The following is a 23,587-nucleotide window of genomic DNA, read 5'->3' as shown; positions in this document are numbered from 1 at the left end:
GCCTTTAGAATCCACATGATGTTGGAAGAAAAGGACGCAAATTTGGCGTGGATACCTTATGTGGTCAAAAAGTTACAAGGGCCTAAGCGCGCACTACTCCAAAACGCCAAAAAAAGCCTCAGCACAGGAGGGGAAAAGGCCTAGCAGCGAAGGGGTTATCAACAAAGTGGAGAATCGCATGGCTCCAAGTGTCACTCAAGAGTGGGTTCCACGTAAGTGTGAGAAAGCCTGGCAGCACAAGACAAATGAGGCTGGTGTTGGCAAGTAAAAGAAAAAATAAACAAAATGAATGGAACTGCAACAATAATCGCAAATCTAGAACAAGTTTAGAGGATACATCTGTGATCTGCCGGAAATTGGTGCAGAGGTTTTCTCCCCGTAGTAGGGATGTACTGACATGGGTGGAGGGGAAACGGGGTTATATGTGTGGATTTGTCTTAATATATGGTAGTGACAATGTGTAGTGTTGCTCTGTAACTTTGATGTGTTCACAGCTAATAACGAATCTTGATGTATGTATTTTCGCCCTGATTTATACCTTAATAAAAATAATAATAAATAAATAATCGCAAATCTAAAATGGGCCCCAATTGTATAGAGAAAAGCTAGTTTTCATCCGTCCTCGATTGGTATTGAATGAGGAAAAATCCTGGAACTTAGACTGATGAGGTTCATAACAAAGACACACTCTAAAAGAAGAGCCAATAATCAAAACAATTCACTCACCATCGTAATAGAAATTAACATCTTCTGGAAGTGGCTCATATGGAGGTGCAAAATATGGACCTTTGTGCTCCAGAAATTTCCATTTCACACCATCTTCATAATTTTCTTCTTCCCACCTGATAGTGAAACGAAATTTCACTTTAGTGTGTATAGCATTTCTCTTAACAGCAGGGATGTTTAATAAAAAAAATACATAACTTAAGTTTCCAACCTCTGAAATATTTTCAATATTTTGTAGAAATTACATGTTCCTATAAAATACACATTTTGGCGAATTTGAGGCCTAGTATCACTCGGACTTCCTTCCCTGCAGTTCACTAGTCCCAAACGTAGACAGTGCATTTAACCACCTAATTGTGGAGGGCGGGCTATTCACATCCAATGCAATACGATCAGAGTGCAGAGAACGCGATAGGTTCAGCCATCGAAATACTAAAAGAAATCGCTCTGGTGCAGGCACCAGAACGAGTTTGTTTTAAAAAAAATAATGTCAAGTGAAAGGGGAATAGCTGCCTTGAATCATCCCAAGATTATACTTTATTGCTTTTTTTTTTAATCCGTGTGGTTGTAACGCAGCGTGACACTGATTTGAAGATAAACTAGTTGGAGCGAATGTCTCCTTTCTAGCAGTACCTATTCTAAGTGAATCCCTGTTTGGGGATAGCCTCTGGAGGGCTATGGGTATAAGCCTGGATCCACTCACTAGACACCAGGGATAACGTTTGTGGTGGGTGGGTGCAGTAGGGTGGTGACATCATAGGCATAGGCTAGAGTCATTCCTGCCATAAAACAATTAAGCTCTTGGGGAGGGGGGAAGGGGGCGGGAGTCATGTCCCAACTAATAGATGTCCCAGCAGTCTTTCTGGGTCACCCAGGGAAGGGAGTATATGGAGGGGAGTTGGGGGGGGGGGGCTTTATCAGGGAACGAATAAGGTTTTGGCCATGCCTCTATCCTATAACCAGTCCAGTAGTACTTCTGCCACAATCACCCTAAGGCCAGACTGGGAAGGGCACGTAACATGTAATCTACACCCTTCCACCTCCGTAGGGAGAGAGGAGTGCGAAGAAAGCCCTCCAGACACAAGGGAATATTATAAGCGCACTGTAGAGTCAACACATCAGATTCCGACATTGTAACAACTGATTCACAGCTCTTTTTTGTAAACTCTTCTAATACTGCACAGTTAAAAAATTCTCACCTGCCTTATTACATACCGAACCAAGTTTAACATAATTACTCATGGTTTCTCCCCAAGAAACTCTGCTGTGAGTGAAGGTAGATATGCTGTATGTGTGTGTGTGGGGAAACATCAAGGAGATTCATTATTTCCATTTGTTTTTTTCGACAATATAAGTGATAAAAGCATACAATAAATACAGAGATAGTCATGCAATAAAAAGCTGTATAAATAAGTAACAAAAGGAAAATGCTACTTACCAGTATGCATCTGTTCTTACCATGTAGAGCTGCAGATCCACACACTATGCATAGATCGCCATCTGGTGTTGGGCCCGGATGTTTGCACTTGTTTTTGTCATGTAAAAGCGTTTGGAAGTCATGAGATAGGTTCTTGAATAGTGAGTGCTTGTAGCTCACTAACTCTTCCAAGGGAAGTAATGGCCACAAAGAAAGCAACTTTCCATGTAAGAAATTGTAATTCACATTTATGCTGCGGTTCGAATGGAGGGCCCATTAGTCTTGTGAGAACAATGTTCAAATTCCATTCCGGTGAGGGTGGTACCCTGGGAGGAATTATTCTTTTGAGACCTTCCATAAAAGCTTTGATGGCAGGTACTCTGAATAGTGATAAGTGCTGCTTATTTTGTAAGTAGGCTTTTATGGCAGCTAGGTGTAACGTAATTGATGTGTATGCTAGATTAGACCTTTGAAGGTGTAATAGATAATATACGATGTGTTGAATAGACACATCTGATATTGTTGTTACAGTATATTACAAATCTTTTCCACTTGGCTGCATAGCATGCTGTAGTGGTGGGGTGTCTAGCCTCTCTGATAACGTTCATACAGTCAGGGGGAAAGTCAAGGTAACCAAACTCTAAGACCTCAGGAGCCAGATCGCTAGGTTGAGCTGTGCTGGGTCCGGGTATCTGATCTCTCCAAGGTTCTGGGTTAGGAGGCGTGGGGAGAGTTGTAGTTTTTGGTGTGGGACTACAGATAGTTCCAGTAATGTGGTGTACCACCATTATCTAGCCCATGTTGGAGCAACATGGATGAGATTCAGTGAGTGTTGCTGCAGTTTGCGCACCACCAGTGGAATGAGTGGGAGGGGCGGAAAAGCGTACGCAATATCTGCCTGACCAATTCATCCATATCGCATTGCCTTTGGACAGTGTGTGTGGATATCTGGCGGCGAAGCTTGGGCATTTGGCGTTTGTGTGTAGCGAAGAGATCTACCTCTGGTTGTCCCCTCATGTGGATAAACTGTTGAAGAACTTTCAGATGAAGTTCCCATTCGTGAATCTGTTGCGTTTGACGACTTAACAGATCTGCTATCTTGTTCTGGACTCCTGGAACGTGTTGGGCTAGGAGAAAAATGTGCTGGGGAATATCCCTTCTTCATATGTTTTGTGCTAGTTGGGAAAGTTGTAGGGAGTGTGTCCCGCCTTGTTTCCATATGTAGTACATTGCGGTCATGTTGTCGGTGCGGACTAGGACAGCTTTGCTTGATATTTGTTTCTGAAAAGCATTTAGGGCCAGGAATATGGCTAGTAACTCCAGGTGGTTAATGTGGAGTAACTTGTGTTGAGGAGTCCACCTGCCTGCATGGTGTGATGTAATAGAGGAGCTCCCCAGCCGGAGAGCGATGCGTCCGCTGTCATGACAATCTGTGGAATTGGCTCTATGAACGGTCGCCCTTTGGAAAGGTTTTTGGTGTTCCACCACTGCAGAGAGCGATGAGTGAGACAGTCTACCAACACCAAACATGTGGGTTGGAAGCAGTTGACTGACTCCCAGCTCTTTTACCGGGTAATGTAGCTCTGAGGGAAATGTTGGATGATCCAGGGTTTGATGTGGATAGTGCTAGGGAGGGCCCAGTATACGTGGAAACCTGTAGCCATAGTCTAAGTGAAGTCGAAGATGACTTTACATACGCAAATTCACCGGGTAAAGAAGTTTTGAGGGACGCGCTAGACCGTCCAGGGGCTGAAGCTGGTAGTGCTAGGGAGGGCCAAGTACACTTGGAGTTTTGCGGCTCTAGTTTTAGTGAAGAGGAAGCGGGTGCCACTCACTTAACTACTGTACCGACTCCAGCCATTACTCCTATTAATATTCTCTCCTGGAACATAGCAGGGCTTAAGAAACACCTTACAATTCCAGACTGGAATGATTTTATTGATCCCTTCCACATCTGCATGTTTCAGGAAACCTGGTGTCTGTCCCCGCAATACAAAAATGGGTACTCCACCTATCACGTTCCGGCAGTCTCCTCAGGGAAAGGTCGCCAGTCTGGTGGCCTTCTCATATGGGTGAAAGTAAATTTAAACTATGTGGTCACTATGTACAGTGTCCCCTCCAATGATATTTTGCATATTTCTCTGAAAAGCCCCCATGGGGGTATTATACATTTTGTTGTGTCTATGCAAGAGGGGCACAGGGTGGCCAAACTTCGCCAATAATAGAGCTGTTAGATACTAAAATATCAGAACTGCCTCCTGGGTCAAAAATCCTGGTGGGGGGCGATTTTAACTGCACATTTGAACCCCTGGATGATGAGGACATATTGGGTTGGAGCTCGGAGGACTGGAGACATTCTATACCCCCTCTAGTATTGGCTCCCATTAGGAAATGGTCCGCCAGAGCAATCCAGCTGAATGCTCTGGCTTTGGACCATAACTTACGGGCGCTCAATGGGCGGACCCATCTCTGATCGCAATGGGGCGATGACCTACAATAGGATAGGTTCCCCATCGCGAATTGATTACATCTTTTTAGACGTCCATTCCTGGGCCAATCTTGTAGATATGGAGGTCAGGCAGTCCTCAGACAGCGATCATAACCCTTTGTGTATGGGAATCAATTTAAACAATGGGTTATGTGAGAGCGTGGGGCCGAAGTTGATCACCAAGGAGGTATTTCCTTCTAACTGCAACAGGTAACTAAGATGGGATGTGGTTAAGTGCGAAGAGGGGAAACTTAACTGTATCAAAGAGCTAGTTATAGCCGAAACTTCCCGTCTTGCAGTGATGGATTTGGCCAATCTAAACATTTCGGAGTCGGAATTATTGGCTCAATAACAATATTTCACAGTAGAAATAGGAAAGTATTTCCTTAAAAACTCTAAGGGGAATCCACCGGCTGATCCTAGACCCCCAAAGACTAATCCTTGGTACACAGCAATTTGTAGAAACAAAAGGAAGGCTATTGCTTTAGCTATAAAATCGAAAGACCCCATAGCAGTGAGACTGGCCAGGACGGACTACCGCAGCACCATTTTACTAGCAAAAAAAAAACTGGGAGGAGGACCATTGGCAGCAGCTTAAAATCGCGGCCTGTGGAAAGAATTCAGTCATTTTTTGGAAATTAATTAATATTTTAGACCTTAGAGGAGTTGACCCTAATTTAAATCATATTAATGAACAGCAATGGCATGCCCATTTTTCAAAATTATATTTTGATGATGTTGCTCAAGCTAACCCAACACCATTACCCTTGTCCCACCTAAGAACAGACTCTCTTACTGAAGCGGTCCCATTCTCCCCGCGAGAGGTCCGAGATGCTATTTCCAATATCCTCCCAGGCAAGGCAGCTGGTCCAGATGGCTTGCCTGGAGACTTATTTTCTTACGACCCCCTAATTTGGGCAGACTTTATAGCATGCCTAATGAATTTAATCCAGTTAGGCCATCCCGTCCCGGAATCTTGGAAAGGGGCGGAGGTAATCACAATTTATAAAAAAGGTGATAGAGAGGACCCTGCCAACTACAGACCAATTAGTTTAATTGATACCATCCAAAAGGTAGTTGGCAGGGTCATTATAAGTAGAGTAGAGACATGGCTTATGGATGAAGGTGTATTAACACATTTTCAGGCCGGGTTTAGGCGGAATGTGGGTGCAATGGACCAGGTGTTTCGGTTCTGTGCGGTATTTGGAAGTCAGTATCTATCAATAAGGGCAGCCTCTATTTGGCTTTCATTGATCTTAAAACCGCATTTGATGTTATTCCACGAGCTAAATTATGGAAGGTATTATTGTCCATGGGGTTCCCAAGCTATCTGCTGCAATTTGTCATTAAGCTCCATGAGGACAATTTTGCAAGGATAAGGTGGGGGAGTCAGGGGCAATTGACAGGGAGGGTATCAGTCAACAGAGGGGTGCGGCAGGGATGCGTGATGGCCCCAACGCTATTCTCCCTTTTTATAAATGGGGTGGTGGACCATTTGAGGGAGGACCCTGCGGACGCGCCTGTCCTTGCCGGAGAGAAGACCCCCTCACTCCTCTTTGCGGACGATACCCTCCTGATGTCTAAGACCCCGAAGGGCCTGCAAAAACTGCTTGACCGTTTCGCTCTCTTTTGTAAAGAGCGCGGTCTATCGAGAAATACCTTGAAAACAAAGCTAGTGGTTTTATCTGCTAATAGAAAGGTTAGGAAGGTACACATTACATTGTTCGGGTCCCATCTGGAGGTGGTGAATGAATTAGACTACCTGGGGGTTAGGCTATCCAACAATATGTCCTGGGGCTCTCATATACCTAAAATGGTACTTAATCTCAAAAGGGTCTCTGGAGCGATACTAAAGAACCAGCGCCTCTCCATCAGCAGACCGGTTGCCCCAGCCTTGGCAGTTTATGGAGGGAATGCTGTAGCCTCGGCAGTTTACGGTTCTGAACTATGGGGTACCGAAAATATTAAGGCCCTGACATCCGCAGAGAATAAGTTCATTAGAGATTTGGTATCACTCCCAGTGTCAACCCCTTTGTTACCATTATTTTTTGACATGGGTAAAAAACCAATTTCTGATAAAGTCCATCTTAGGCCGCTGTTATTTTGGGTGCGCCTTAGAAGGACTCAAGAATTAACAGAATATGCTTGAGTGCTGGACGAACTAATATCCCTAAATGTCAACAACAAGATAAAGTGGCTTAACAACCTTAAATTGTTGGCAACATCTATAGGCTTGGGAGAGTCTTGGGCCTCGCAATGTCCACCTGCTAAACAAATTGTCAAAAAATTATACTGGGACTGGGTTGAGGCCAAGGTTTATGTCAAACCCAAATTGGGAACCCTGACGACCAACTTCCTTGATCATAAACCAACTTGTAAGCTGGAACCCTTCCTGGACTTTATCCAGCTACCTAGAGACAGGACTTTGTTTTTGAAGCTGAGATACGGTACTCTGCCCCTTAAGAAATTTATGGAAGGTTGGAAAAGCAAGGGGGTGCATGACTTAAATTGCCCAGGTTGTAGTTGCCCGGAGGAAACCCTGGGCCACTTTCTATTCGCATGCATAGCCTATAAGCATGTTAGGAATAAATGGTTGAAACCAGTGTGTAGGGTTTTGGGTGTGAAGGATCATAGATCAGCCCTGCGAATTATGCTAACCAACACTGCCTCTATGTATATCGTCTGTGGGGTTGCAAAATACCTCGCGGGTGCTTGGATAATCCGCCCTAGGTTGTTGGGCAATGTATAAAAGCTATTTAGGATGATTGTATTGTTTTAAAACCCTTCTTTTTCCTTTTTTAATTGTCTTGTGCTGTTCTGCTGGAAATATAATACTATTGGGCAGATTGTTTTTATGTATTTTGTATGTTTGTCCTATCTAATAAAGTATTACAACAACAAACATGTTAGCTGACCTTGAGCCTGGTTCCATTGTCGTACTAGGCACTTAAGGAGAGGACGCATCTGGAGTCTTGCGTGAGGCACTATGAATATGCGAGAGGCCATCCTCCCTATGAGCTGCATGAACACTCGAGCTGGAAGAGAGTTTTGAGGCTGAAATTTGGTTATGATGGTTTGCATGCTTGCTATCCTGGCTGGACTGGGATAAGCAAGTGCTTTTGAGGTGTTTATTGTGGCATCCAGGTATTGTTGTATGTGGGACAATTGTAGATGAGACTTTGCATGGTTTACTGTAAACCCCAAGTCGTTGAGCAGTTGAATAGTGGCGCTAGTGTGATGCACAAACTGACTGTTTGAGCTGGCTTTTATTAGCCAGTCATCCAGATATGGGAAGACGTGAATGTGCTGTCTTCTGAGATGCGCTGTAACTACCGCCAGGCACTTGGTGAATACCCAGGGTGCTGTGGTGACTCCGAAAGGGTGTACTTGGAATTGGTAGTGTTAACCGTCCACTACAAACCTGAGATACTTCCTGTAAGATGTGTGAATGGGAACATGAAAGTATGCGTCCTTGAGAGTTAGAGTGGTAAGGAAGTCGCCTTGTGAAAGAAGAGGAAGAACCTGCTGAAGTGTGACCATGTGGAAATGGTCTGAGTGCATGTACAGGTTTAGGGGTCTGAGGTCTAGAATAGGTCTCAGAGAGCCGTCCTTTTTTGGTATGAGAAAATACAGAGATAAACTGCTGTGTTTTGTTGGTGCAAGGGAACTGGTTCTATTGCACTCTTTTGTAGGAGGGAGATGACTTCCTGCTTGAGCAGTGATAAATGTTCTAACGGCATTGGACGCTGTTTGGGTGATATGTTTGGGGCAGTAGAGGTACGTTCCAGACAGTAACCTGATTAAACGATTTGTCTCACCCACCTGTCTGTGGTAATGTTGTTCCAGATAGGAAGGAACTGTTGTATTCTTCCCCCGACCGGAGTGGAATGGTCCGGGGAGCGGAGGGAAGTCATTGGGTGGAGAAGTGTGGCTCAGGGGTTAGAGGCAGCAGACCCGGAAGCTGAGATCGGTCCTGGACCAGGGTTCAATTCCCCGCCTCGGCGGGTCTTGGGCTAAAAATTCCACGGACTCGATAATTCTCGCCCCGGTGCCTCCTCGACTCACGGGTTCACACTCTGCGACTCTGGGCAATAGCTTGCTTAATCTCCACAATGGCCCCTCGCGGTGGGATGCCTGACTTTCACCTTGTGGATACCCTGCTATCTCACAGGGGAATACCAGGAAGGGTTCCCTAAGCAAGCGCCGGGAAACCCACTGCGGGTAGCTGTGCGCTATATAAGCTCAACTACATTTACATTTACATTGGGTAGGGTGGAGGCAGATCAGGTATTGTTGGTCTTGCCTCTACCTTTGTTATTGTTGCCTCTGTAGCCTCCTCTCTGGTAACCTCGGGTGAATGCAGACTGGGTGGGAGCTGGAGGGGTTGTCAGAGGAGTAGCCTCTGGAGGTACCCTTGTAGTAGGAGCAAGGAAAAGAACATCTGGGAGCTTGCGATTGCAAGGCTCCCATTGATTTAGCTGTGTCTGTGTCTTTTTTAACTTTTTCAAGTGATGAATCTACATTAGGTCTAAAAAAGTGTTCTTGATTGAATGGCTGGTTTAATATGGAAGTTTGTACTTCAGGTTTAAAACCTGAAATGCATAGATAAGTATGTCTACGCAGAAGGACACTTGTGTTGACGGCTCTGGAGGCGGTATCTGCTACGTCCAGATCACACCGAATAGAGTTGTTAGTGATACTTTTTCCCTCCTGTATGAGGTAATTGGCCCTGTTTTAATATTTGTCTAAGTGGTGCTGTAATAGGGTCTCTAGCTCATCGTAATGTGCCCTATCGTACCTGGTTAACGGAGCTTGAGTGTTGGCGATACGTGATATGTTAGCTGCTTGTGACACTGTTCTTTTGCCAGAGGCGTCCAAGAGTTTATCGGGGGTGGAGCGTCCCCAGAGAGTTGGCCCTTTTCCTACCATTGGAGACTACTAGGGAATCTAAGAGTACGGGCCCTTAATGTAGGCTGGGTCTGCAGGGGCAGCTTTGTAATTTTTCTCGATCCTATTGGGTTAATAACTCTAGCCCTCATAGGATCTTTAAACACTTCAGGTGCATGCTTGATGACCCCTTTTAGCATAGGCAAAATAGAGGTGGACCTTTGTGAGGTATCAAAATTATCCTTTAGGAAATCCTCTTCCACATGGTCTGTATGTAAGTTAACCCCATGGTATTGGGCAGCTCTGTAGAGTAGCTGATTAAATCCCGTTGTGTCTTCTGGAGGGGAAGGCCTAGAGGGGGTAGACGTCCTCCTGTGGAACATTAGGGACATCTGGCACGGTGTAATCGTCCCTGGGATCAGGGGAAGAAGGTGGACTAGGGTTCCCTAGTGGCTCCTCATCTGCAACCCCCGTGTCATTGGAGCTATCATCATTATCCCTTGGTGGAGGGGATGGTGTAGGAGAATGGTGTGGTGGGGGTGTGGTGGGGAGGTGGTGGAGGAGGTGGTGGAGTAGGTGATGGAGAAGAGATCTTGAGGGGAGATGTGGCAATGTCCCGCTTTTTAGGTGGTGGAGTAGGCGCAGGCGTATACAATGGTCTCTTCTTTGAACTTAGAAGGAGCTGACCAGTTTTAGGGTGTTTTATAAGTGTCTTTTGTTTAGGGTCTGGTGTAAAAAGCTCTTCTGATGGAGGTTGGTCTTTCGGCGCCTACTTTTTCGGTTCGGCAGCCTTACGCGGCACCAACTCCGGAACGATTTTGTGGTATTTTGGCTTGGAACCGTGATGTTTTACAGTATGTGCTGGTCTGTGACACCGGTTGTTTTTTCGGTTCCGAAGCTTTTTTCAACTCCGAAGAGTGTGATTCCAAACTTTTAGGGAGTGGCTTTTTGCCCGGCTCCAAGTGTGTTTTTCAGAGTCGAAGGGTCGGTGCTTGTTGTTTTCGATGCCGAGTGCTTGGATGTGGAGGCAGAGATTGGCACGGAGGAGGAGGGCGGTTTCTTTTTGGGTGCTGGTGACCGTGTTTCTGTACCGATGGCAGACTGACTCAAGACTGAGTGGCCTGAAGGCTTGATAGGCTTCTTTGCCGAGCCCGAGGGCGGGGCATGGGAAGCAGTCTCTCGGTGTGCACCTGGGCCCGAAGGTGAAGGTGTGACCAAAGCCTTTTTCGATGGTGTATGGAGGGAGTCGGGGTCGACGTCTTTACTTAAGACCCGCTGCGCAAGAGTGAGGTCTTCGATGTCGGAGTCAACTTCGGAGGTGTTCAATGAGGTGTTCTTCGACCCGCTCCTGTTCTGGTACGTCGACGCCCTCTTGGAAGATGTCGTCGACGATTTTTGGAGCGGAAAGAGGCACATGCTGCCCAGTCTCTGGCCTCGTGCTCCGCAGAAAGGCAGAGGTTACACACCTCATGCAGATCGGTGTGGGGAAACTTCGACCCACTTTGAGGACACTTCTTGAATGGAGTCCTTTCCATGAGCCAGATGCCAAGGCCCAGATAGGCCCGAAGGCCCTCGTAGGCGATCGAAATCGAGGACTTCAACGTTGGAGAGATGCGCGTCGACTGGGTTTCGCGATCGAAAAAAATACTGTACAAAAAGGGAAGGATTGCGCGTCAAAAGTGGAATCGATGACGGTTCCGAACTGGAGCGCGTGAAACACATCCGAGCCCGGTGGTGGGAAAAAACAAGCTGAGGATTGAGCCGATGCCAAAGCGCTCTATCATCCAAAGGAGGAGTCACCCATCTCGTGACTTCCATAGACTTTTACAAGACAAAAAACAAGTGCAAACACCCGGGCCCAACACCAGATGGCGATTTATGCATAGTGTGTGATCTGCAGCTCATATGCCTCGAACAATTAGTTTAAGAATAATAAATAAAAACCACAACATCAGAAAAGCCAGATTAAAAGAATTGAATGGCAATTATTTCAAACAAGGACACAATGAGCAAACAAAGCAAAATTTAAAAGACTCCTCTCTACACACCCATTGTGCGTTCAAACAAGGCACAATAGAGCACAAAAACAAGGGCTGCAAAGTAATATACAAGTAGTGTACCTGAACAATAGCTTGTCCTTCTGAATCCCAATAACATTCATATAGCAATAAAATAAAAAATGGCTACGATTCCACATGAAAATTTATGGTAACTAATCTATGCGAGGAGGCGAAATATTTGCCCTTACAGACTCCGGGATAATACTTGGGTTATGCAGTAATAACCAGAGCCTTTGCATGAATAACCAACATTTTTCCCAAGAACTTAGCAACAGCACATACATATACCAGGTTCCGATATGATTTGAAAATTCTAAGGGCTGCTTGACTACTGCGTGTCCCAATCAGCCTGCCTTTGGCTTTGATCCATGGGTGACGAATACCAGTATATCTGGAGCAGGGAAATAGAACGTGTCCAACAGATTCAGGAACAGTATTACATATAGAGCGCAATACATCTTCATCTGGGGCCTGTCTAGCAGAAAACATCTCAGGAGGCAGTGTGCTTTTCCTAAAATGCAAGTATAATTTCCTATCAAAGATGCTAAAATTGCATCCCAAAAGGAATCCAAATAAAATGTGGATTTAAAATCATAAAAGCTTCCAATCGAAGGATGACCATATAGCATATAATTAATCAATCAATTTAAAAACGGAATTTTCCCTGGATTCAAACTAAAAGTGCAGCTACTGCTCTACATTCCTTAAAACCGGAATGAAAAACGGACCTTCAATAAAACGTCTGTGTTCTATCATTTTTTTTCTCTTTCAAATAGTCCTCCCCTTCTATTCTTTGCATGCATCCTCTCGAAAAATAAAGGCACGTGGTTTAACAAACACTGTGCCAACTGAATCCCAAGGCAACATTACATTACAGTTATACTACTGAGGAATAGGGAGTTCGAAGTGGTTCAACTAGTTAAACCCATCAGCCATTTCAATCAAAATTGGAATGATTTTCTGTCAGTGTCAATCAAACACTCTTCTGGAAAGGACCACCATCATCTACAAACATTCAACTGTGCTCACAACTGAAAAATAACTAGGAAAATCCATTCCTCTTGCTGTCAATAAAAATTGCTACCTTGGGGTAATAACATGTTTCTAGACAGCACAGTATAAAGGGACCATTAATCAAAACGCCTGTTTCCAATGACTATTCGACCAGGGGAAAGCCCCAATTCAATAATTAGCATTACACACTAACATTTTCACATTACGGAACAAGCAGTGTACAATAAAAACAAACTGCAAGTTATATTCATCAAGTCAGTCAGGTCTTTGAAATTACCATATCATTAGCTGTGCAAGTCAATTCATAATCTCTGATGATTCACAGGGGAGAGGACATGGCGTAAGGGACAGAGATGGTGACTTTGGAAATATGGAACCAGATCCAAGTCTCAGCGTCAGCTCAACATCCTGTGATTCTGGGCAAGTCACTTAATCTCCCTGTGCCTACATAAAATGAAAGTTTCCTTGTGAAATGTAATTCTTCATCAGGACTGGAGGCGAGGATTATGCCTTCTATTCTTCACTTTATTACACAGCAGCCAATCTTTAACAACAGACTACATTTCCCATCAAACCGTGAGAAAACTGTACTCAAACAAATAACCAATGAACATTGTCCATAGTGCACGAATAGGGGTACTCCATCCCACAATCAATCAATCAATCAATCAATCAACCAGAAGGGGGGCCCCTGGGGGAGACAGGGTTGAGTGGCCAAAAAGGCAGGATAGTCTGCCCTGACTGGCCCTTCCACCTCTTTCTTCGCTGCTCAGTAGCCGAGATAAGTGCTTTCCTCATTGCTTATGTATTGTATGCAAACTGTCGTTTTAGCACTATTGTTTTTGCTATACGCTTTGTTCTACATGTGCTATTCGGCTTGTTCTTTGAGCTAAGTGCGCTGTTTTGATTGTTTATGTAATTACCAGCTCCGTAGGTGGGTGGGCTGGCCTGAGGAACTACGCGAGCGTGCCGCCTCCATTTTGCATACTCGGCAGCCGCTCGTTGTATAGCTCATGCTCCACTCGCCACTTGTGTGGAGTCAGTATTACCGCTTCCTACGCCCTGCTGGGTTGTATTTATTGCGTGTGAGATCGCTTGAAGGCACCTGCCCAGGCCAGCGTTTTTTAGGATTGCCGTGTAAAAAACTTTTTTTTTTCACCTAACTTGGGTGCCAGGGAGGCTTCTACCTCGTTCTCCCATTTGAAACTGGCTAGGTCTCGCCCCATCTACCGGCTGACACCCAGCCTTGCTTATTCTGGAGTGTTTCCAGCAGTGTCTGAGGCCTAGACCAATTTAATATTACTTACCCTCCTCGGTCTGTTCTATTGTTTGGCCTGTTGTCATGGAGTAGGAGTATGACGACGACTCCTATGGAGGGGATGATGCCCTGACCAACCTCCAGTGGGATGAGGAGTTCTATGAGGCAGTGGACACCTCAATATACTGCGCTGTGGGGGAAGCCATGGCCCCCTTAGAGGAGCGGCTTACTCAGCGCATTAATCAGGCGCTAGCGCTTTTGGCTAATGTTCCGGTGGTAGCCCCACCATCTGCCACTCCCTTCCCTGCGACCTTAGCAGTGTCACCTCTGCCGCCCAAACGTCCGCGGAATGCTGGGACCGACACCTCTGCATTTGATAGGCTCAAACAAGCCTTTTTGGCCACACAACCCTGTCTCCCCCAGGGGCCCCCTGTGGTGACCTCTTCATTAATAGGACGACATCCAGATAGTTGAATTAAGTATTTATTGTCTCGTACTCCAGGAGGTAAAGGTGCATGCAGCAGATCATACAGGTAACCGTCATAAGCTAGATGACATTCTACAATCCCAGAATACTTTCCCAACAAGGTTCTATTACATAGTACAATTCCATTGCTCATTAAAGAAACATGCAACCACTACATATCCCCCTTCTTTATAAAACTAGATAAAACAAATAAACAATAAATATTTACAAACGCTGAACTGCTTGAGTTTGTCTTCTGATACATGGGTGGAACTAAAAGAAATAATATATAGACCAAACTAAAAGAAAGGATACATAGACCAGGTTAACTGCAAAACCTAGCACATCTCCTTCCTTAAAATTTGAAAACAAGAACAAATACTCATTATAAGTCTCTACTATTATACTCCATATCTTCTGAATCAAAATTGGCCTCTACTCTAGCTATACAATTTAAGCTACGAACAGTATTCTTCATAACCTATGCGATGCTTAGGCCTTCCTTTTCTTTTTTTTTTTTTTTTACAGACATTTGTTAGAAACTATACTTAACATATAACATCTGGTGGTTACAACAGGTGGCTACAAAGGTTCGACCTTAATTTCTAAGGAATTTCAGTGGCTGATGTTCAATAACTTTATGTCTTTCCACCCTAATACCGGTGGACCATTTCTTGCAACATACAATTTTCCCATAGCAGGCTTTCCCTTAAAACGAAATACAAGGGTTCTAAACCCTAGAATATCAACGCTCCCTCCTGTAAAACTTTCGGCATTAACACTCCCTCCTGTAAATCTTTCGGCATTAACATCATTGGTTACTAACCACCCTCCTATTTTGTCCACAAAGTGACTTTTCCACATCTCTAGTGGCACCACAGTAAACGGTGAACCCGAATCTACCATCAATCGTAATATAATTCCACCCAATGAAATGTCACAAAATGGATTAAATGATGAGAAATTAGAGGCACCTAAATCCACTTTGTCCCAACCTGATGTAGAAAAATCACCCTTATACTGAATATGTACCTCCTTTTTGTTTAATATTTTCTTGTTCTTTCTGTTGCACATTCGCGAAAAGTGTCCACTCAAACCACACTCCCAGCACTTGGCAGAACTAGCAGGACATTTTTTTAAAGGAAACCGCCTGAGCATAATCACCACATCTAATACAAATTAAGTTGCTAAATTCCCTTTCTCTACTACTTCTAAATCTTCTTCTAACATGGAAACTAGTTTTCCCTTCCTCAAACATATCGGTTCCAAGATTCTCATACCCCGTCCCCTCTTCTACTCCTTTTCTTATCACTTCTCCTGACGTCTTGTTACCTTGCGATAACATAGCTTTGGAACATGGATTAGACAATCCTGTCTTTTCAACAAAGGTAATGGAGTCTCTAAAACAATTAAGCCATAATTTGTCCCGTAAAGACCTGTTGCTGGTATGTTCAACTACCCAGTCAGAAGTTAAATTATTGTAGCTTAAAGCAATTTCACATTTCTTCACTAACGACCACGGAGGAATTAAGGTCTTCTGGATTTCTCTTTCACAACTGAAACATTCACAAATTCTTCTCTCTATATCAATGTCAATCTCCGGCCACCAATACAAGACCTTTATGTTTCTCTTGGTGCGAGAGATTCCTGGGTGCCCTTCATGACCTACATCGATAATCTTGTCTCTTATGCTTGAAGGAGGTACAATCCTTCCTCCCTTGCAAACAAAATCCATTTCCACACTCAAATCGTCTCGTACCTCCCAAAATGGCCTCAATTTTGGATCAACCTTAGCTTCGTTTGACCATCCATTACCGATTTTACCCTTGACTGCACGCAAAATTGTGTCGTCATGGTATTCCTTCTGCCAAACTTGTTTGGAAAGGCCTATCGAATGAATTCTATGAGTAAAACCCTTAAGTGTTCCCATACGCTCCGGAAATACCTCAGGAAGTTCCTTAAGTGCCCACTTCTCTGTATCCTCAAACTCACAGGAAAACAAGACTTTTTCCTTGCTGTTGGGATTCAGAATGATATCTAAGGATTTTTGGTCCTTCCACCCTAAGACAGATGGACCAACTCTTGCCACATACAGTTTTCCAATTGCTTTTCTTTCTTTAAAGTGAAAAATTAAGGTTCTAAAACCCAAGAAATCAACGTCAATTCCAGTGTGACTTTCAGCGGAAACGTCATTGGTTTCTAACCAAGGACCTAATTTGTCAACAAGCTGATCCCTCCAAATATCTTGTGAAACAATTGTGTAAGGGGACCCCGTATCCGCAGGAACCTGGATGACAATACCTCCCACTGAAACTAGGCACAAAGGTTTAGATGAAGAAGAACCTGTAATGTTTACTACCACATCTTTTCTGTTTATAAGGTTAACATGAGACTCATTCTCCGATGAAGATAAATTATTATCACTATCTTTTTGAACGCAAGCTATCTTGCTTTTCGGTTTTTGTTTGGACTTGCGATTACAAACCCATGAAAAGTGATCAATGAAACCATATTCTAAATGCTTATCATTCAGAGACATAATCGATTGTTTTACAGAAAACTAATACCTGAAAGAAAACTGGTTAGTTATTAGAAATGACTCCTTCGTGACTGATGTCTAGCACACTAACTAGACAGTTATTCGAAATATCATTTCCTGCTCGACGCTTTCGTGAAGCAACAATTGAAATTCGAATAAACCATTTAGTGAATGATATTTTCACATAAATTTGAACAAACCACTTCGTGAATAATATTTTCATATAAATTTGAATAAACCATTTTGTGAATAATATTTTCATATAAATTTGAACAAATCACTTCGTGAATAATGTTCTCATAAAGGAAAACCAAATATACCAAACAATTCTAGTATCCGTTGAGAAATGAAAGTAACCACTAACTGAAGAATGTTTTATGTAAAAGGGGTACGAATTATATATTCATAAGGAACTTCTTACAAACACAGTTTACAAAATGGCCCAATATTAAACTGATGCTTCACGAAACTTCTGCCACAAGTAAAAATGATCTGTTCCCATTAGTGTTTCTGCTATTTCCCATTAGTGCTTCTGATATTTCCACAACGCGAGTAGTGTAACATATAACTCTTTTAAGTTAAACCTGCAAAACAAATTGGTTTAGTAATATAAGATACTTCCAAAATGGTTAATAAACATAGACTTAATCTTGAAGATGCTATCACGCTGGCTGGCGGGATGTGTGATGATGCTGACAGGTTAGATGGTTTGTTTTCTATGTGTGGTCATTCTAAGATGGAGCATACAGTATACAGTTCCTTCAAGAACTACGTCAGAGACGTTCCAACACAGGCGGTATTGTCAGGGATCCGTTACAGCATCAATTTCAGCATAGAATTTAAAATTTAAATAAGTATCCTTGCAAATAGGTGTCAGCGTTGTGTTCATCAAACAGGTCGTCGAGTAACTTGAAGATTGTCAATAGATCAATTTTAATGAAAGTGTATAAAGAATATCACGACATTCACGCTGACAGACATCTTGAAACAACAATGTCACGAAATCAGAAGAATATATGCTAAAAATAGCGAAAATAAAGGAAACTTTTTTTTTTTTTTTTAGAATGAGAATGAAGCAGATGGGCCTCGAGAATAAATTTCTTGCTGCATGCACTTGAAAAGAAGAAAAATTTTACACTTCATGTAATGCGCTATCCGATTTGTTTTCTGTTGAAAAGCGCTCGAAATTTCACATAAAGAAAGTCATAAATACCCAAATGTAGACTGAAGAAAGTGCTCTGCAAACTGATGGAAAACGCTTATTGTTGTCTTTTATTATTTAAAGAAAAAGAAAAGGATGAGCTTCAAGGATAGACTTCACGCTGCTTGTATTTTAAAATAATGAAACAGAAATGAACAGCTTCAAGTAAAATGCGTTAACCAATTTGTTTGCAGTAGAAAGCGCTTGAAAATTTGAGAAGAATGAGTTATAAATACCACACGAAGTCTGGAGAAAAACGCTCTTTGATTCAGTGGTAGTGTTGTCCTAGCAACCACAAGATGGCGGTGGCGAGCGTAATGACGCTTGTAACGTCGAAGAATTGAGTCATCAAAGGCGTTGCTGCTGCGTAAATCAAAGCTGTAAAGAGCGAGGCTGCGCTCGTGCATTCGGTAAGCGTTACATGCTTTTCAAAAGATGCACACAGCTAATCAAACCGACTCACACGGTGGTATTCAAAGTCAAGAGATATCGTCTTAGCACGATCGGGTTTTCAGTCTAGTTTTGCCTTTTTACCAAAATAGTCACTATGGGTGTACACGCGAGGGTAACCCTTTTTAAATTCAGATCAACGGTTAATAAACGAAAAACGTTGGAGCTACAACATTGTAATCCACAAACGAGTTAGAAGGGAAGGTGCTTCCGCAAGAAAATTCCTTTGGTTTACTCACGATTCACGTTGAGTGGAAAAATAGTAAACAGTGAACGGTGATGGTGAATTTTCGAAGCAGAAGAAAAGGTTGTAGAAGTTGATGTTACAAGTTGTGCCCATCTCGTTGCCATATTTGTGGTGACCTCTTCATTAATAGGACGACATTCAGATAGTTGAATTAAGTATTTATTGTCTCGTACTTCAGGAGGTAAAGGTGCATGCAGCAGATCATACAGGTAACTGTCATAAGCTAGATGACATTCTACAATCCCAGAATACTTTCCCAACAAGGTTCTATTACATAGTACAATTCCATTGCTCATTAAAGAAACATGCAACCACTACACCCCCCTTCTGGTTCACAGCCTTCGGGGAGTAACGACCCCGAGCCGGGCCCCTCAAAGCCAACCTACTCTTCTACCCTACTTGACATCTCAGATATTTTGGACCTGGATGAGATTGTGCACCCTCGCTCATTGGACTGGACCCCGGCAGACAAAGTGGCTGAATACTTAGCGATGTGCATAATGAAGCCCCTGGAGAAGGACGACCGTAACTGTTTAAGAGCTGAATGTCCTTGTCCCTCTTTGGAGGGCAAAGTCGCCCTACCTTCAGAAATAGACACCCGCATGGCGATCTTTTTGCACAAATTCTTGTTCGATCCCAAGAAAGGCATCAATAGATCCTGGAGGTCCTGTCAGGACAAACTGCTGGATGTCCTTGGTCCGTTAACCAAGATCCTTGACCTAGCAGAAGAGGCGAAAACATCTGGCTCCTTCATCTCCCCGGAATCCTTGTCAGGTTGGTCCCAAAGGACCATTGTTCCTAGGCAATGAAAAACTGTGCGATTTTCCACAGACCACCGGCGTTCCCTTTTGATAAAAATGGACCCCAAACTTGGAGACCTCGCGGATACAGAAGCTGGTGCGGTGGCCCAAGGGGTTTGTTCGGGGATCCTTTTGTCAAGGAGCTGGGGAAGTTTGTCAACACTTTCACCAGTCGACTTTTAAAAAAACTTCCATAAGGTTTTCTGGGGGGGCAGTCAAGGCAGGGGGCACTCGTCCGACCAAGGTACTAACAACCAGCCATGTGGGCAAAGCTCCGCTAAAGGCCAGTACCAGGATCAAAGCCGCTTCAGCAACTTTTACCCAACGAGAGACAAGAGAGGCAAGGGACGAGGTTTCCGCGATGCTGCTTCCTCTTCCAACGGTGCGTCTACTCCCTTCTTCCCATCTAAAACTAGGGGGGTGGCTGTGGAATTTTTTTCCAGGCCTGGACTTCTGTCACGGGGGACCTGTGGGTTCTGCAGACCATTCAGGGTTTTCATATTGAGTTTCAGGGAACCCCTTCCCAGCACGCCAGACCATGTCCCTTGCAGTTTTCCATCCACGACTCTTTCCTGGTTGACGAGGAGGTTGCCTCCCTCCTGTCCATAGGAGCGATAGTCCCCGCTATTTTTCTTGTAGGCAAAACAGATGGGGCAAGTGCCCGGTGATAAACCTGAGCAGCTTCGAGTGGCTGGGATACCACCACTTCAAGATTGAGGTCATCTACCTCCTGCAAGACATGCTGCGTCCGAACAATTGGATGGTACGCCTGGATTTGAAGGATGCCTATCTACTCTCAGCCTCCATACAGGCGATCTTCCCTGGTCCCTTGCATCACGCGCCCTTCAGCGCACAAATCGTCTCACCTTCGCAGAGTGCTCCTCTACTCTCACAAAGTAGCCTTGTCCGAGGATGCAAGGGTCGAGATTCATTGGTGGTTACAACACATGGAAGCTTGGAACGGATGTGCCATCTTCGGGTCCACTCAAGACTTAGTTATCGAATCAGACACCAGCAATCAGGGCTGGGGTGCCAGGTGCGACGAGCTCTCTACAGGAGGATTGTGGTCTCCTGAAGAACGCAGTCTGCGCATCAACTGCCTGGAACTCCTTGCAGTCTCCTTCACAGTGCGTTGTTGGACCAAGGATCGCATTCAGTCTTCTGTCCTGCTCAAAATGGACAAAGTTTCGGCGGTCCACTATATCAACCATCTGGGGGGCACCAGATCCAAAGCTCCCTCCGATTTGGCCGCCGGGTTTTGGCAATATTGCCTGGAACACCACGTCTCGGTGACAGCGGAGTTCCTTCCGGGTCGGGAGAACATTGTGGCGGACTTTCAGTCCCGGCACTTCAGGGATTCAAGCCTCTGGAAACTGGACTCTGGGTGTTTCGCTATTTGAACGACCTCTGGGGTCCCTTGTCGATTGAGCTCTTTGCCTCAAGGTTCGACCACCAGTTGCCTCAATACTTCAGTTGGAGGCCAGATCCCCTGGTGGTGTCCACGGACGCCTTTCTCCAGAATTGACGCCTGGAAGCGGACTATGCCTTTCCCCCCTTCGTCATGCTTACACGTGTCACGGAGCAGGTCCGGCGCCAGGGAGCAGAGCTGGTAGTCCTTTCTCCACTGTGGCGGTCTCAGATGTGGTTTCCAGTTCTTCTGGAACTTTCCTGGGATTCTCCAATCCTACTCCCCCCTGTTCCCTCATCTCCTTCTCAATCCCGAAGGGGAACCCTCATCCCCTAGTTCTTCAGAACTCATTGCGGCTTGTCGAGTGGAAGAATACAAGCGACATTGGGAAGTCCCAGGCCTTTCAGCGATAGCTGAAGACCTCATGGCTAAGGCATGGGCGGACAGTACCGATAAACGATACAGATCCGCATAGACCAGAACGTCCCATTGGTGTCTGCGACGGGGTTGCAATCCAGTGGACGCGGACGTAGTTCATATGCTGAACTTCTTAGCCCATTTGGCTTCAGTTGGTCACGCCTACTGCTCGATTTACACCTTTTGTTCCGCTATTTCGACGGGTCACGTGTCTGTGGGCAATTCTCCTGTGGGAGAACATCCCCGGGTCTGCAGATTACTTAAGGGTGTCCGGCTTTCTTGCACCCGGAACCCCGTTACTTGGCCTTATGATACGTTAACCAGTCTTGAACTTGTTCCTGTCCTGGCAGCCCAATAGGTTTCCTTCCAGGAAAGAGTTGTCGGCCAAGCTGGCTATGCTGGTCTGTCTGGTTTCCTGCAGACGGGTCTCTGATGTGAGGGCATTGGATATCTCCACCAGAATGTTCACCCCTTCGGGGGTGACCTTCACCCTTTCTAGACTAACGAAATGTCACACAAGGGTGATTTCGTATCCGGAGTTCCTGGACTCTCCTAAACTTTGCGTTGTTCGTTGTTTAAAAGCATACGAAGAAATGACAGAGGAATTTCAACCTCCTGGAGAGCCCGAGCTCCTCATCTCCCTCCGAAAGCCTTTTAGGGCGGTTTCTTCCACTACCATCGCTAGATGAGTTAGGTGGGGGATGCAGGAAGCTGGGTCTGCCTCATGGAGTTTGGTGCCCACTCGGTCAGAAGGGTGATGGCTTTCAAGGCTTTTGGCTTGGGCACCCGTTTGGAGGATATTCTCAACGCGGCGGATTGGTCTTCAGACTCAACCTTTAAGAGGTTCTACTTCAAGCCAGTGCTGGATACGGCTCACCTCGTGGTGAGCAAGCTTTGGACTAGCATAATCCTCGCCTCCAGTCCTGACATAGAATGAGAAATTTCCTAGCAAACGTAACAGAAAGTTTAAATTCTATTAAGGACTCGAAGGCGGGGGGCGTGGCCAAGCCGTGCAGCAAATGGCCGCTTGTTAGAGGGGCTCTGACGGCCGGGCACACTATCCGTTCAAAATCCGGCATCATAACCACGCATTCTGCTTCAAAAACCCTGTTCTTTTGGCCACGTTATCGTGCGGCGCACAACGGTGTGTCTCGAGGCGGGCAAAGTGGCATTAGAAGTGCCCGGATCACCCATGGCAGCAGGAGGCCTGAAGGTGAGTGACGCGAGGCCAGGCCTGCGCTCACGGTGACACCGGGCGGTGAGAGAGCCGGGTGCTGCTGTATCAACACCGCCACTGGACCGCCCGCCGGGATTGACGTGTTCGCGGACGGTCCTGGTTTGACTGACGACACCTGGAAGACCCAGCCGGTACCTGTGGAGCCCGTGAGGTGCGGGGCTGAAGGTAGGCCCAGGCGCGCTGCTTGAATTACGCTGTGGGGAGCGGGAGACGGCCCGATCTTCGGCCCGCGATCCCGCTGTTGGTGGAGAACGCTGCAGACTCTTTGGCGGCCGCCTGCAACTCTCTGATACATCAGGGAAACGGTGCGCAAATTCCGGCTGCAAATTGGGGACACAACGTGAAATGTACGCCAGACTCAGCATATTGGACATCATTGCATGAGTCTAAAAAATGATGGCAGTGCCTCATTTTCCTTTACTTTTCGGGCTCCCGCAGGTTGAAACCAGGGCACAGCCTATATGTTCAAAAGCACTGAAGCAGGTACTGGGTGCCCTACTCTAACTTGCACCTTGGTACAAACTTTTCCCAACTGCAATTTATACAGTTAATGATGTCAAGGCTAAATTTGATGCCATAGGTAGATTTCCAAACGTAACAGGTGCCCTGGACTGTACACATGTGGAACTTCTATGACCATGAGCAGTTTAACATATGTATCGTAGAACTACGATCAGGGCCGTCTCTGAGACATAGGGGAAACTGTGAAAATTCCTGTTACAAATTCAGGACATAACATGGGCACAGTCTCCTTGCCTGTATAAGACAGGCGGGAAGGTTGAGTGCTCCATTTTTTTAACCAGCGCCTGCTGCCTTGCAACCTGGCACAGGGAGGTTCCCCGTGACAGCTCTCATTGTCTCCGTCTGCAGAGGTGTAGTGGCATAAGGAGGGGCGTACATTGCACAATACAAAAGGCATCCCACATGGGCAGGACCTAGCGTGGACCGCGTATTAGCCTCTGGAGGGGACTA

General features: G+C 45.2%; 1 protein-coding gene across 3 annotated transcripts in view; it reads right to left on the bottom strand.

Annotated features, from left to right (window-relative positions):
* Positions 1-23,587, bottom strand: part of TOP1MT (DNA topoisomerase I mitochondrial) — a 1,348,974-nt gene that overhangs the window by 916,974 nt on the left and 408,413 nt on the right. For all 3 annotated transcript variants that reach the window (XM_078686649.1, XM_078686647.1, XM_078686648.1), the window contains one exon: positions 727-842. In XM_078686649.1, the coding sequence (XP_078542775.1) occupies positions 727-842 (116 nt within the window). The remainder of the gene's footprint in view (positions 1-726; positions 843-23,587) is intronic.

This window comes from Lissotriton helveticus, chromosome 4_1, assembly GCF_964261635.1.
Source record: "Lissotriton helveticus chromosome 4_1, aLisHel1.1, whole genome shotgun sequence".
Taxonomy (NCBI): domain Eukaryota; kingdom Metazoa; phylum Chordata; class Amphibia; order Caudata; family Salamandridae; genus Lissotriton; species Lissotriton helveticus.
Note: the sequence above shows the minus strand (reverse complement) of the source record. Positions and strands in the feature narration are given on the sequence as shown.